The 12234-nt window shown below is 40.7% G+C and overlaps 1 protein-coding gene across 1 annotated transcript in view; it reads right to left on the bottom strand.

Moving 5' to 3' along the window:
- The window catches only part of LOC135522604 (extended synaptotagmin-2-like), a 37448-nt gene extending 25275 nt beyond the window's left edge, over positions 1-12173 (bottom strand). The window contains exons 1-5 of the mRNA XM_064949029.1: positions 11396-12173; positions 1549-1590; positions 1069-1203; positions 394-470; positions 186-258 (exon numbers count right to left, since the gene is read on the bottom strand). Of these exons, the coding sequence (XP_064805101.1) occupies positions 186-258; positions 394-470; positions 1069-1203; positions 1549-1590; positions 11396-11803 (735 nt within the window). The 5' untranslated portion in view covers positions 11804-12173. The remainder of the gene's footprint in view (positions 1-185; positions 259-393; positions 471-1068; positions 1204-1548; positions 1591-11395) is intronic.
- Between the last annotated feature and the right edge of the window lie 61 nt (positions 12174-12234).

Here is a 12234-nt window from a genome sequence, read left to right on the forward strand (position 1 = left end):
TTCAGACTTCAAGTGAAGGGTGTTTGTTAAATGAAATAAAATAAAACTTGTCCCCCCCGGTGTTTTACATCCCTAAGAAATTACATATTAAAATATTATCACCCAAGAAATGTTATGTTAGGTTTTTATGCCTCTAATTAATCCTAAAACAACAGAATGAGACAATAACATAATTTCTGCATTACCTGTATGCTCTTAATACCAGCTTTGCAGTAGTATCTTTTGATGTCCACATCAATTTCAGTATTTCCAACAAAACTGGAGAAAAAAGTTCAACATCATCAAAATGGCATGTTTATCTATGTAAAAAAATAAAAATTACATACTGCACAGAGTACATTCTATGACAAGCCAAAGGCTACAATCTGTCCAAAATGGAGATAGTCAGGTCACCTGATCTGTAGGTCCATGATGATCTGACGCTTGTCCACATTCTCTGTGTAAACCTTGACCCCGTTGATCCTTAAAGGCTAAACACAAGACAGAGAACATCACGATATCACCACAAGGCCTCAGCCCCCCACTTGTTTTCTACCCAGTATGAACATCGCCACTACTCTGTGTCCCCTCCTGGAAACTATGGGAAACACCCACCAGCTGTCCCTACAACACAGGCACATGCACAGATACGGGTCTAGGGGTGCTTGAGCACTTGCCCTTTTCCCCACCTATAAGAAAAATGTAAGAGCTGTTTGAAAAGACTGCCTGAAATGTAAGCCTGTTTTGGTGGGATGGAGCTTTGTCCTTTCCAATGTGACATCACCATGCAGTGAATTTGTTAATAACAGCTAGTTTTCTGTTTTCCCCTTTCCCACTCAGAGACAGTACTAGCAAAATTCCGGTTTGATAAATGCACCTTTGCGAAGAAGCCATTTTAATTGAAAACAATCACAGTAAGGTACTTAATTGTTACCCAGACAGAAATGATTTGATATTTAGATAAAAACGGTTGCAATGGACCTTTAAAACCAGATTGGGGAGGTTTGACCGCCTGTTGAATGGTTGAACATCTTATAAACATAAGGCATGGTTAGGTAGAGACTCCTGCTGATAAGTCTTGATGTTCACCTTGTCCCCCATGTTGATCTTGCTGAAGCGGAACGTGCTGAGGTGGGAGTTGGCTCCCTTCACGGCCGGCTCGATAGTCTCGCGGAACAGCTTCTCTATGAACTGGCAAATATACGGCCACATCTGTCTGACAGTCTGTAGGGCCAGAGGGAGGGGGAACGGATTAGTAAGTTGGTACCGGAGGTACATTCTGACTATCATACAGTAAGTCAACACAGAAATGTAAGAGGCAGAGTGAAGGAGCTGAATTCACTGAATTAATTCTTTAATATCAGGTCCCATATTCACAAAGTGCCTGTTATTCAGCTGTCTCCATAGGATAACCCTTTGAAGAACCTTTTCTGGTTCCAGGTAGAACCTTATTTGAACATTTTACCTGGAACCAAAATGTATCTACACCGCAAAACCAAGCAGGAAAAGTAGGTCCTCATCTAAATAGAAGTGGAAATTCTAACAGTATATTCCTCTTTGTTCTTTTACCTTGTTCAGCCACTCCACTCTTTCCACATCTGGGAAGTTGACCTAAAGAGAAAAAAAATAAAGACATCACTGTTTTATTTGCCCAGTACCAGTAGTCACTGATTCCATCTAAACAAACACATTGTACATTGTTATTTTAAGTTAAATAGCTGTTGGACATGAGATATTCTGCCTAGGTTTAGCGGAAGTATGGCTGCTGCCTGCGTTGCATCCTAAATTGCACCCTATTGCCTATATTGCACTATTATTGGCCAGTGTCCATAGGACTCTGGTCAAAATTTGTGCACTATTTAGGGAATAGTGTGCCATTTGGGATGTAGTCCTGCAGTACTCCTGAACCCCTCCTGGTTATTACAAAGACATAACAGTACTGGAGCTGGAGCTGGCCACTCCACAAAGTATGAGCATCAGTGAAAGAGAGGAGAGCCCTGAGCATACACATTGCCCACATACTGTACCTACACGTACACACGTACACACACACAAACCACATAAATAAATAACACTGGCTCTCATAAGCCAACAATCATCATAGTCTAAAAGCAAAACTTTTCTAATTAGGCTACCACACCTTTCCAGCACAACACATAGGAAGTGTGCTGTCATGCGTTATCCCCTTAGGAGCAGCGGCTCCAGCGGTGTAGCCGTGGCAACGAGATTGCATGTGAGAGCTACAGGAGGCAGTAATGCTAACGCGGGTGAGAAAAGAGCTGATGCAGCATTAGCGTGACAGCGTAGAGGAGCATAGGATCTGACAGTGAGAGGAGTGGGAAGTAGGGAGATAAACTACTGCTGGGTTTGACAGATTCAAGCCTAGCTTTTTTTAAATGCCACAAGTGCCTCTGTTATGCAATCAGGAGCACTCAAGTGGACATGGTTTCTATTAACCTGACACATACTATAAAGCAACAAATTCACAAAATAGTGGTCAGAGGATAGTGCCTTGCGGATACATCATTTACTCAACGAATAAATGAGTGATATCAAATTACTGTGCAACTGTCAAGAGGTACTTCACACCTCACAACAGAAATTGAGATGTCATTTAAATGCAGTATCGTCCATTTAAGTGGATTGAATGGGGATGCTGTTATTTAACTATGGAAATACTTTCAAAGCATATTATAGAAGAAACTTGTATCTACTTATTTAAAAAACATTACACACCTGGAGGTATACAACTTCCATACAGTAGCTACCTTGACATGTTGCTTATGTCTCACAGGAGCCTGAATAAGCAGCAGGATTTTACATTAGTATGGGCAGTGCTACGCAGCAGCCTATGACTCACAGCAGATTTATTTTTCAACCAAAACAAACAGGAGCAGTCGGCAAACACAATTTTAGGTATGACATTTTAGCAATGTTCTGATGCAACGCACTAATTTTATGCTACACAGAGATGAATAACCTACAGTTCTCTAAACTAATTCAATCTGTTAGTAATTTGATTTATTTCACCCGTTACTGAGATGATTGTTCCAGTTTACATGATTGAGGTAGTCTCCATACCACATTTTCCCTACCCTGGCAGTCATTCTGAGTGCAGTTTGCGGGTAATTAACAATTCCACTTGTTGGATATCCTAACTTTGTCTGGATTCCAATAGGAATTACACATCACTTTGTATGCCAGCATAATGTAATTTGCAGGCCTGATGTGGCCTGTAAACCAGGAGATTCCTAACTGTGTTAGGGTATAACTAGGCCCTCAATGAAAGGGCTTATGATATATAGTACCAGTAAAAGTTTGGACACACCAACTCATTCAAGGGTTTTTCTTTATTTTTACTAACTATCAAAACTATGAAATAACACATATGGAATCATGTAGTAACCTTTTTTTAACAAATTGAGATTCTTCAAAGTAGTCACCCTTTTCCTTTACTGTGCAGCCATATTCGTCGACCTGGCCAAGGCTTTCGACTCTGTCATTCACCACATTCTTATTGGCAGACTCAACAGCCTTGGTTTCTCAAATGATTGCCTCGCCTGGTTCACCAACTACTTCATTAAAAGAGTTCAGTGTGTCAAATCAGTGTGCCTGTTGTCCGGACCTCTGGGAGTCTATGGGGGTGCCACAGGGTTCAATTCTCGGGCCGACTCTCTTCTCGGTATACATCAATGATGTCGCTCTTGCTGCTGGTGATTCTCTGATCCACCTCTACACAGATGACACCATTCTGTATACTTCTGGCCCTTCTTTGGACACTGTGTTAACTAACCTCCAGATGAACTTCAATGCTATACAACTCTCCTTCTATGGCCTCCAACTGCTCTTGAATGCAAGTAAAACTAAATGCATGCTCTTCAACCGATCACTGCCCGCACCTGCCCGCCAGTCCTGCATCATTACTCTGGACGGCTCCGACTTAGAATATGTGTATAACTACAAATACCTAGGTGTCTGGTTAGACTGTAAACTCTCATTACAGATTCACATTAAGCATCTCCAACCCAAAATTAAATCTAGAATCGGCTTCCTATTTCGCAACAAAGCATCCTTCACTCATGCTGCCAAACATGCCCTCGTAAAACTGACCATCCTACCGATCCTCAACTTCGGCGATGTCATTTACAAAATAACAAAATAGCCTCCAACACTCCACTCAACAAATTGGATGCAGTCTATCACAGTGGCATCCCTTTTGCCACCAAAGCCCCATATACTACCCACCACTGCGACCTGTACTCTCTCGTTGGCTGGTCACCATAGCAGCACCCACTCGTAGCACGCGCTCCAGTAGGTATATCTGACTGGTCACACCCAAAGCCAATTCCTTCTTTGGCCGCCTTTCCTTCCACTCTGCTTCCACTCTGCTGCCAATGACTGGAACGAACTGCAAAAATCACTGAAGCTGGAGACTCATATTTCCCTCACTAACTTTAAGCACCAGCTGTCAGAGCAGCTCACAGATCACTGCACCTAAACATAGCCCATCTGTAAACAGCCCATCCAACTGCCTAATCCCCATACCATATTTATTTATTTATTTATCTTGCTCCTCTGCACCCCAGTATCTCTACTTGCACATGCATTGTTCTCAACTAGTCTACTTGGTTAAATAAAGGTGAAACATATATATTTTTAAAACTTCTCTAGGGTAGGGGGCAGCATTTGGAATTTTGGATGAAAAGCATGACAAAATCAAACAGCTTTCTACTCAGGCCCAGAAGATAGGATATGCATATCATTAGTCAATTTGGATAGAAAACACTCTAAAGTTTCCAAAACTGTTAAAATAATGTCTGTGGGTATAACAGAACTGATTTGGTAGGCGAAAACCTGAGAAAAATCCATTCAGGAAGTAGGAATGTTTTTGTTGTTGTTTTCTATTCAATGCCATTACCGTATCCATAGACTTATGACTCAAATTGCAGTTCCTATGCCTTTCACTAGATGTAAACATTCTTTAGAAATTGTTTCAGGCTTGTATTCTGAAAAATGAGGGAGTAAGAGCAGTCTGAATGAGTGGACCCTGCCGTGTCAAAGAGCTTTTTCAAGCGCGCGACCAGAGAGTGCCTTTCTTGTTTACCTTTTATATTGATGACGTTATTGTCCGGTTTAAATATTATAGATTATTTAGGCTAAAAACAACTTGAGGATTGAATATAAATATTGTTTGACATATTTCTATGAACTTTACGGATACAATTTGGATTTTTTGTCTGCCTGTTGTTACTGCGTTTGTGCCTGTGGATTACTAGGTTTTCGGATATAAAGAGAGACTTTATCGAACAAAAGGAACATTTACATTTACATTACATTTACATTTAAGTCATTTAGCAGACGCTCTTATCCAGAGCGACTTACAAATTGGTGAATTCACCTTCTGACATCCAGTGGAACAGCCACTTTACATGAATGTCTTCTGAGTGCAACCATATGAAGATCATCAAAGGTAAGGTATTCATTTTCTCTCTATTTCTGACTTGTGTAACTTCTACTTGGCTGGTTACTGTTTGTAATGATTTGTCTGCTGGGCTATGTTCTCAAATAATCGTAAGGTATGCTTTCGCCGTAAAGTAATTTTGAAATCTGACACCATGGTTGGATTCACAAGAAGTTCATCTTTAAACCAATGTAAAATAGTTGTATCTTTTCTGAATTTTTATAATGAGTTTTTCTGTATTTGAATTTGGCGCTCTGCAATCTCAATGGATGTTGGCCAGGTGGGACGCTAGTGTCCCACATACCCTAGAGAGGTTAAATGACAGCTTTGCTGAGCAAATGTGTCTCCTAGAGGACAAGAAGGTCAGGAATCTTTTGTATAGATCATGGTTTCAGATACCGCCCTCTCCCCCTCCTTCTCCTCAGAAACACAACCCAAGTGGCATGTTTCAGCGTCTCAGTCTGAGTGACCAGCTGGTCGTGTCCAGAAAGAGAACGCTGAGCACCAGCGTTCAGTCTCTCCTTCAGTGCCTGAGGCATGCCTATTAGAGGTCGACGATTATGATTTTGAATGCCAATACCGATTATTGGAGGACCAAAAAAAGCATATACCGATTCAAATCGGCCAATTTTTTAAAATGTATTTATTTATTTGTAATAATGACAATTACAACATTACAATATGAACACTTTTATTTTAACTTAATACATCAACAAAATCAATTTAGCCTCAAATAAATAATGAAACATGTTCAATTTGGTTTAAATAATGCAAAAACAAAGTGTTGGAGAAGAAAGTAAAAGTGCAATATGTGCCATAAAAAATCTAACGTTTAAGTTCCTTGCTCAGAACATGAGAACATATGAAAGCTGGTGGTTCCTTTTAACATGAGTATTCAATATTCCCAGGTAAGAAGTTTTAGGTTGTAGTTATTATAGGAATTATAGGATTATTTCTCTCTCTACCATTTGTATTTCATATACCTTTGACTATTGGAAGTTCTTATAGGCACTTTAGTATTGCCAGTGTAACAGTATGGCTTCCATCCCTCTCCTCGCCCCTACCTGGGCTCAAACCAGGAACACATCGACAACAGCCACCCTCGAAGCATCATTACCCATCGCTCCACAAAAGCCGCAGCCCTTGCTGAGCAAGGGGAACAACTACTTCAAGGTCTCAGAGCGAGTGACGTCACCGATTGGACCGCTATTAGCGCGGCCCCGCTAACTAAGCTAGCCATTTCACATCGTTTACACCAGCCCAATCTCGGGAGTCGATAGGCTTGAAGTGCTGCACGAAAGTGCTGTTTAATGAATGCTTACGAGCCTGCTGCTGCCTACCACCGCTCAGTCAGACTGCTCTATCAAATATCAAATCATAGACTTAATTATAACATAATAACACACAGAAATACGAGCCTTAGGTCATTAACCTCTTGAAACTGGGCGGCTGTATTTAGTTTTTGGATAAAAACGTTCCCGTTTTAAACGGGATATTTTGTCACGAAAAGATGCTCGACTATGCATATCATTGACAGCTTTGGATAGAAAACACTAACATTTCCAAAACTGCAAAGATATTGTCTGTGAGTGCAACAGAACTGATGTTACAGGCGAAACCCAGATAAAAATCGAATCAGGAAGTGCCCAATATTTTGAAAGCGTTGCATGCCAATGACTCCTTATATGGCTATGAATGGGCTTCGAATGAGCTTACGCTTTCTACGTATTCCCCAATGTGTCTACAGTATTGTGACGTATTTGTACGCATTTATGTTGAATAATAGCCGTAAGGGTCCACATTGAACAAGTGGTCACATGATGGCTCCCGCAGAAAATCTTGCGTAAAGTACTGAGGTAGCCATTATTCCAATCGCTTCTAATGAGAAACCAATTGTCCCGGTGGATATATTATCGAATAGATAATGTGAAAAACACCTTGAGGATTGATTCTAAACAACGTTTGCCATGTTTCTGTCGATATTATGGAGCTAATTTGGTGTTGTAGTTACCGCATTTTCCGGTCGATTTCTCAGCCAAACGTGAAGAACAAACAGAGCTATTTCGCCTACAAAAATAATATTTTTGGAAAAAAGGAACATTTGCTATCTAACTGGGAGTCTCGTGAGTGAAAACATCTGAAGTTCTTCAAAGGTAAATTATTTAATTTGATTGCTTTTCTTATTTTCGTGAAAATGTTGCCTGCTGCTAGCAGGGCATAATGCTATGCTAGGCTATGATAAACTTACACAAATGCTTGTCTAGCGTTGGCTGTAAAGCATATTTTGAGATCTGAGAGGACAGTGTGATTAACAAAAGGCTAAGCTGTGTCTCAATATATTTCATTTGTGATTTTCATGAATAGGAATATTTTCTAGGGATATTTATGTCCGCTGCGTTATGCTAATTAGTTTCAGGCGATGATTACTTTCCCGGATCCGGGAAGGGTACTATCAAGAGGTTAATATGGTCAAATCCGGAAACTATCATTTTGAAAACAAAACGTTTATTCTTTCAGTGAAATACGGAACCGTTCCGTATTTTATCTAACGGGTGGCATCCATAAGTCTAAATATTCCTGTTACATTGCACAACCTTCAATGTTATGCCATAATTACTTAAAATTCTGGCAAATTAGTTCGCAACGAGCCAAACTGTTGCATATACCCTGACTCTGTGTGCAATGAACGCCTGCAAACCTGGATTTCTTTTAACTAAATATGCAGGTTTAAAAAAAATATACTTCTGTGTATTGATTTTAAGAAAGGCATGGATGTTTATGGTTAGGTACATTTGTGCAACGATGGTGATTTTTTCACAAATGCGCCTTTGTTAAATCATCCCCCATTTGGCGAAGTTGGCTACCTTTGTTAGGAAGAAAGTCTTCACACAGTTCGCAACGAGCCAGGCGGCCCAAACTGGTGCATATACCCTGACTCTGCTGCACAGAATGCAAGAGAAGGAACACAATTTTGCAACTTAAAATAAATTTATGTTAGCAGGCAATATTAACTAAATATGCAGGTTTAAAAATATATAATATATGTATTGATGTCAAGAAAGGTGTTGATGTTTATGGTTAGGTACACATTGGTGCAACGATAGTGCTTTTTTCGCGAATGCGCTTGTTAAATCACCCGTTTGGCAAAGTGACTATGATTCAATGATAAATTAACAGGCACCGCATCGATTATATGCAATGCAGGACAAGCTAAATAAACTAGTAATATCATCAACCATGTGTAGTTAACTAGTGATTGTTAAGATTTTTGTTTTTTAGAAGATACGTTTAATGCTAGCTATAGCGCCTTACCTTAGCTCCTTGCCGCAATCACATAACAGGTAGTCAGCCTGCCAGGCAGTCTCCTTGTGTAGTGCAATGTAATGGGCCATGATCGGTGTCCAAATATGCCGATTACCGATTGTTAGGAAAACATGAAATCGGCCCTAATTAAACGGCCATTCCAATTAATCGGTGATAAAATAATTTATATGTTTAAAGATAATGATTAAATAATTCTACCCTGAAACTTAACCATTAGGGATTATAGTTTATTTAGCATGTATAAGGAATATTAAAGTATTAAATATAAGTCCAACTAGGTTGGACTGGGAGGGAGAGATATGTGTGTGTTTGTGTGTGCCTAAGAAAATACTGAGAACAATTAAACTGTGGTTGACCCGACCTGGCTAGAACTCTGAGAAACTTATGATAGGACAGGGAGTACTTCTCAAGGTTTCCCTAATCTCGGAGGAATGGAACTGTCGGCTGTGTAGTGATACACAGGGGTGAGAACTCTGGAGAAGGATACAACTCACCTACTGTTTGTGTGTATGCATGTGCGTAGGATACCTACTGTTTGTGTGGAAGTATGTGCACAAGTATAACATGGATGTCTTTGTATAATGGACTTGAGAATGCTCTCGTGAATACACATTTTGACTATTGTAAGCTGGGAACTCTGTCCGTTTCATTTAAACCAGAACCTTACAAACTCGGTTGCAGGCTGAGTAGATTAATTGAAATTTATGAACATTGATAACGAAATTCTCATGACAATTTGGTCCTTCGAGCCGGATTCCAATACCTGCCCCTGTCGTCCCGAAGTAACACCGAAAACAGTGCGCCTGCGGGTCCTTGACCCAAAAATTAAAGACCTGTCCCCTGACATTGGAGTTCTATAGCAGGCCGGTATATATCTAAGGTTAACAGAGACGGTGACGGAATCCAACTAACATTGCTTTTCCCATCCTACAAGAAAAAGGTCAGTAAATCTTTATTCGCGGATTTGGGGAATTGACGTTCGGGCTACATTTAGAGAAATATTTTTAATGATTGTTGTGTGGTTTGGACATTAATCTTTAGAATCCGATGGGCATACTGAACTGGTGACCTGTCTTTAGAATTTTGTGTAGAGAACCCTGATATAGGTAGTATTCTATGCAATTGGAAGACAGAAATTGGATGTAGAAGCCACCTAGGGAGGAAGAAGACCCCAGTGACTTGTCTGAAATGACACGAGGTATCTGCAGTACCAATGTAAACTAGCTAATTTTGAGATCTAAGCGGAACCTGATCAAGAGTATATTAGTGAGTCTAATGACACGAGGTATCTGTGGCCACTACCAATGCTATCTGTGGCCACTACCTATGTAAACTAACGGAAAGGAGGTATATACGTAGATTGTGAGAATATGCCGTAGTAATGGAGAAAGAAGTACGAATTTGAGAGACGTCTAGATGTAGGAAAATAATAATAAAGTAGATACATAATAAGATGTGTAGATAGTCGAGGGAAACAGCAGGTCGAGGGTTAGATACCTGACTGTCTGAAACCCGGAAAAGAAGGTAAGAAGGCAAGTATAATAGTATAATATACTGACTCACTGAATCGTTGCTGCTGGCAGCTATCGGCGTGGAGTAGGCACTGAGGCAGACATTTCATTTACTTCTAAATCGAGTTAAGTCCTCTTTAGAGAGAGACCTTCAGAGCTAGTTCATCACACTAACTCCAGCAGGGTTCTATACACACTAAAAGTTGATGAAGTACCCGCAATAACTACTTTAACAGAGCCCTTTGGAAAGATGTGTCTTAGGAGACAAGTCACAAGGCATGACAGTGTGACAAGCAACACATTTAGGATAAAAATAGGGTGAAAATTGATGTCCCCCCACGTTTTTCCCCATTAACCAAATGAGTAGTCACCTTGTCAGCTAAAAAGGAAGAGACAGACAAATAATGATACTATCCTAATTTGACACTTGCTGAGTAGATCTCAAGCAGCTTATAAATTGTGAATAATTATCCTCATCAAGTATAGGCCTAGTTGACGTCTTCAACTTGAGTCAGGCGGCATTATTGACAAGTTGCGTTTAAGTTGGGGGTTTCTCCTATGGCCCTACATTTTGCTCGCCTGAGTGCCAGACTGTTTTTGTCATCATGCCAACTCCTTGTCACTCATCGTCATGCCAATGATTGTACAATCAGACCTAGAACCAGGCGAACAATAAGTGATGGTTCGATTGGGTGCATCTTCCAGGCATAATCATGCATGCAAGGTGTTATTAGTTATGTGATTGGGGCCCATGTGTCCCTCCCACTCTGGTGTCCGGTTTACCATTGTGCAATGCTGTATTTAGAGGGGCTTTGTCTAATGTCACTGCTGGGGACAGCTGTGTGATCAGAGCTTTACAGGTCAACACTGTTCTGTGTTCAGATCCCAGAGTGATGGTTTTCTTAGAAACTCAAAAACAACTAAATGATTAATGTGTGCTGTGCACTAGGCTTATATGGGTTATAGAAAAAACATGTTCAAATACATTTGATGGAGGCTAATCAAATGTGGTAGTAATATAATAATAATAATCCAGAGTGGCAAACTGAATAGGGGGATAAAGATAACATTTTGTGCACTTTTTTTTGGTGCTCCCTTTATAAATGCATCTTGGTCTTACCCATGATGGCAAATCAGAAGCTGTCAGACTTTGTTTGACAGTTCTCTCCTCCTGTTCAAAGAACGCCAAGGCTCTGTACAGTCGGGTGTTCTTGCATCCTGTGTTTCTCCTCCACCAGAAAAATATTACAAGTCCTATTAAGAGCCAACTGAAACTGAATTCAAAATATCCCAAAACATATATGGGAAAAATGAGCACGAATGTCTTTGTAAACTGAATCCATGTCTGAGTTAGTTCACCGACGGAAGACCCAGACTTGTCATCGCCGGTGTCTGCGGGTGGAAATACGTTTGTATTGGGGCCGGTGTTAACCGGGCTCGGAGTGTTTTGTCCATCCTCCTTTGATCCAGCGGAGCTCCCATTATGTGCATGGGCGCTTCGTACAGCCGTCATACTGTCTATTGACATTCGTTTCTTTGCGCCCACAGTTTTGATGAGATGTTGGAGTAAAGACCTCAACAACAGACGCTTCTTCTATTCTTTATTAAACTGTCACCAATGTTAAACCTCCTGCGCGGAGAGCGCGCAGAGCCTCTCGGAGTCAACCACAGATTGCGCTCACGTTAGTTCAACCGCATCGGAGCCCATTTTGCCCTGGAAAAAGTGGGCATTGATTATTCTTCCACGCTGCAATAAAGTATACGCGCAACCATATCATTTGCCTAATTTTCTTGTCTCATTCTTCAATAATATCACGCTGCTTCCCTCATACCGCGCAGAGTTCGGGTAGTCCTCCACTTGCAATAACCTACTGCAGCCGCACTCTTTCAACGCACTCCTCTCCCAACGCACGTTTGCGTTCTGTACTACTTCAGGGTCGTCACTAGCTTCTACCAATC

Source organism: Oncorhynchus masou, chromosome 30 (genome assembly GCF_036934945.1).
Source record: "Oncorhynchus masou masou isolate Uvic2021 chromosome 30, UVic_Omas_1.1, whole genome shotgun sequence".
NCBI lineage: Eukaryota > Metazoa > Chordata > Actinopteri > Salmoniformes > Salmonidae > Oncorhynchus > Oncorhynchus masou.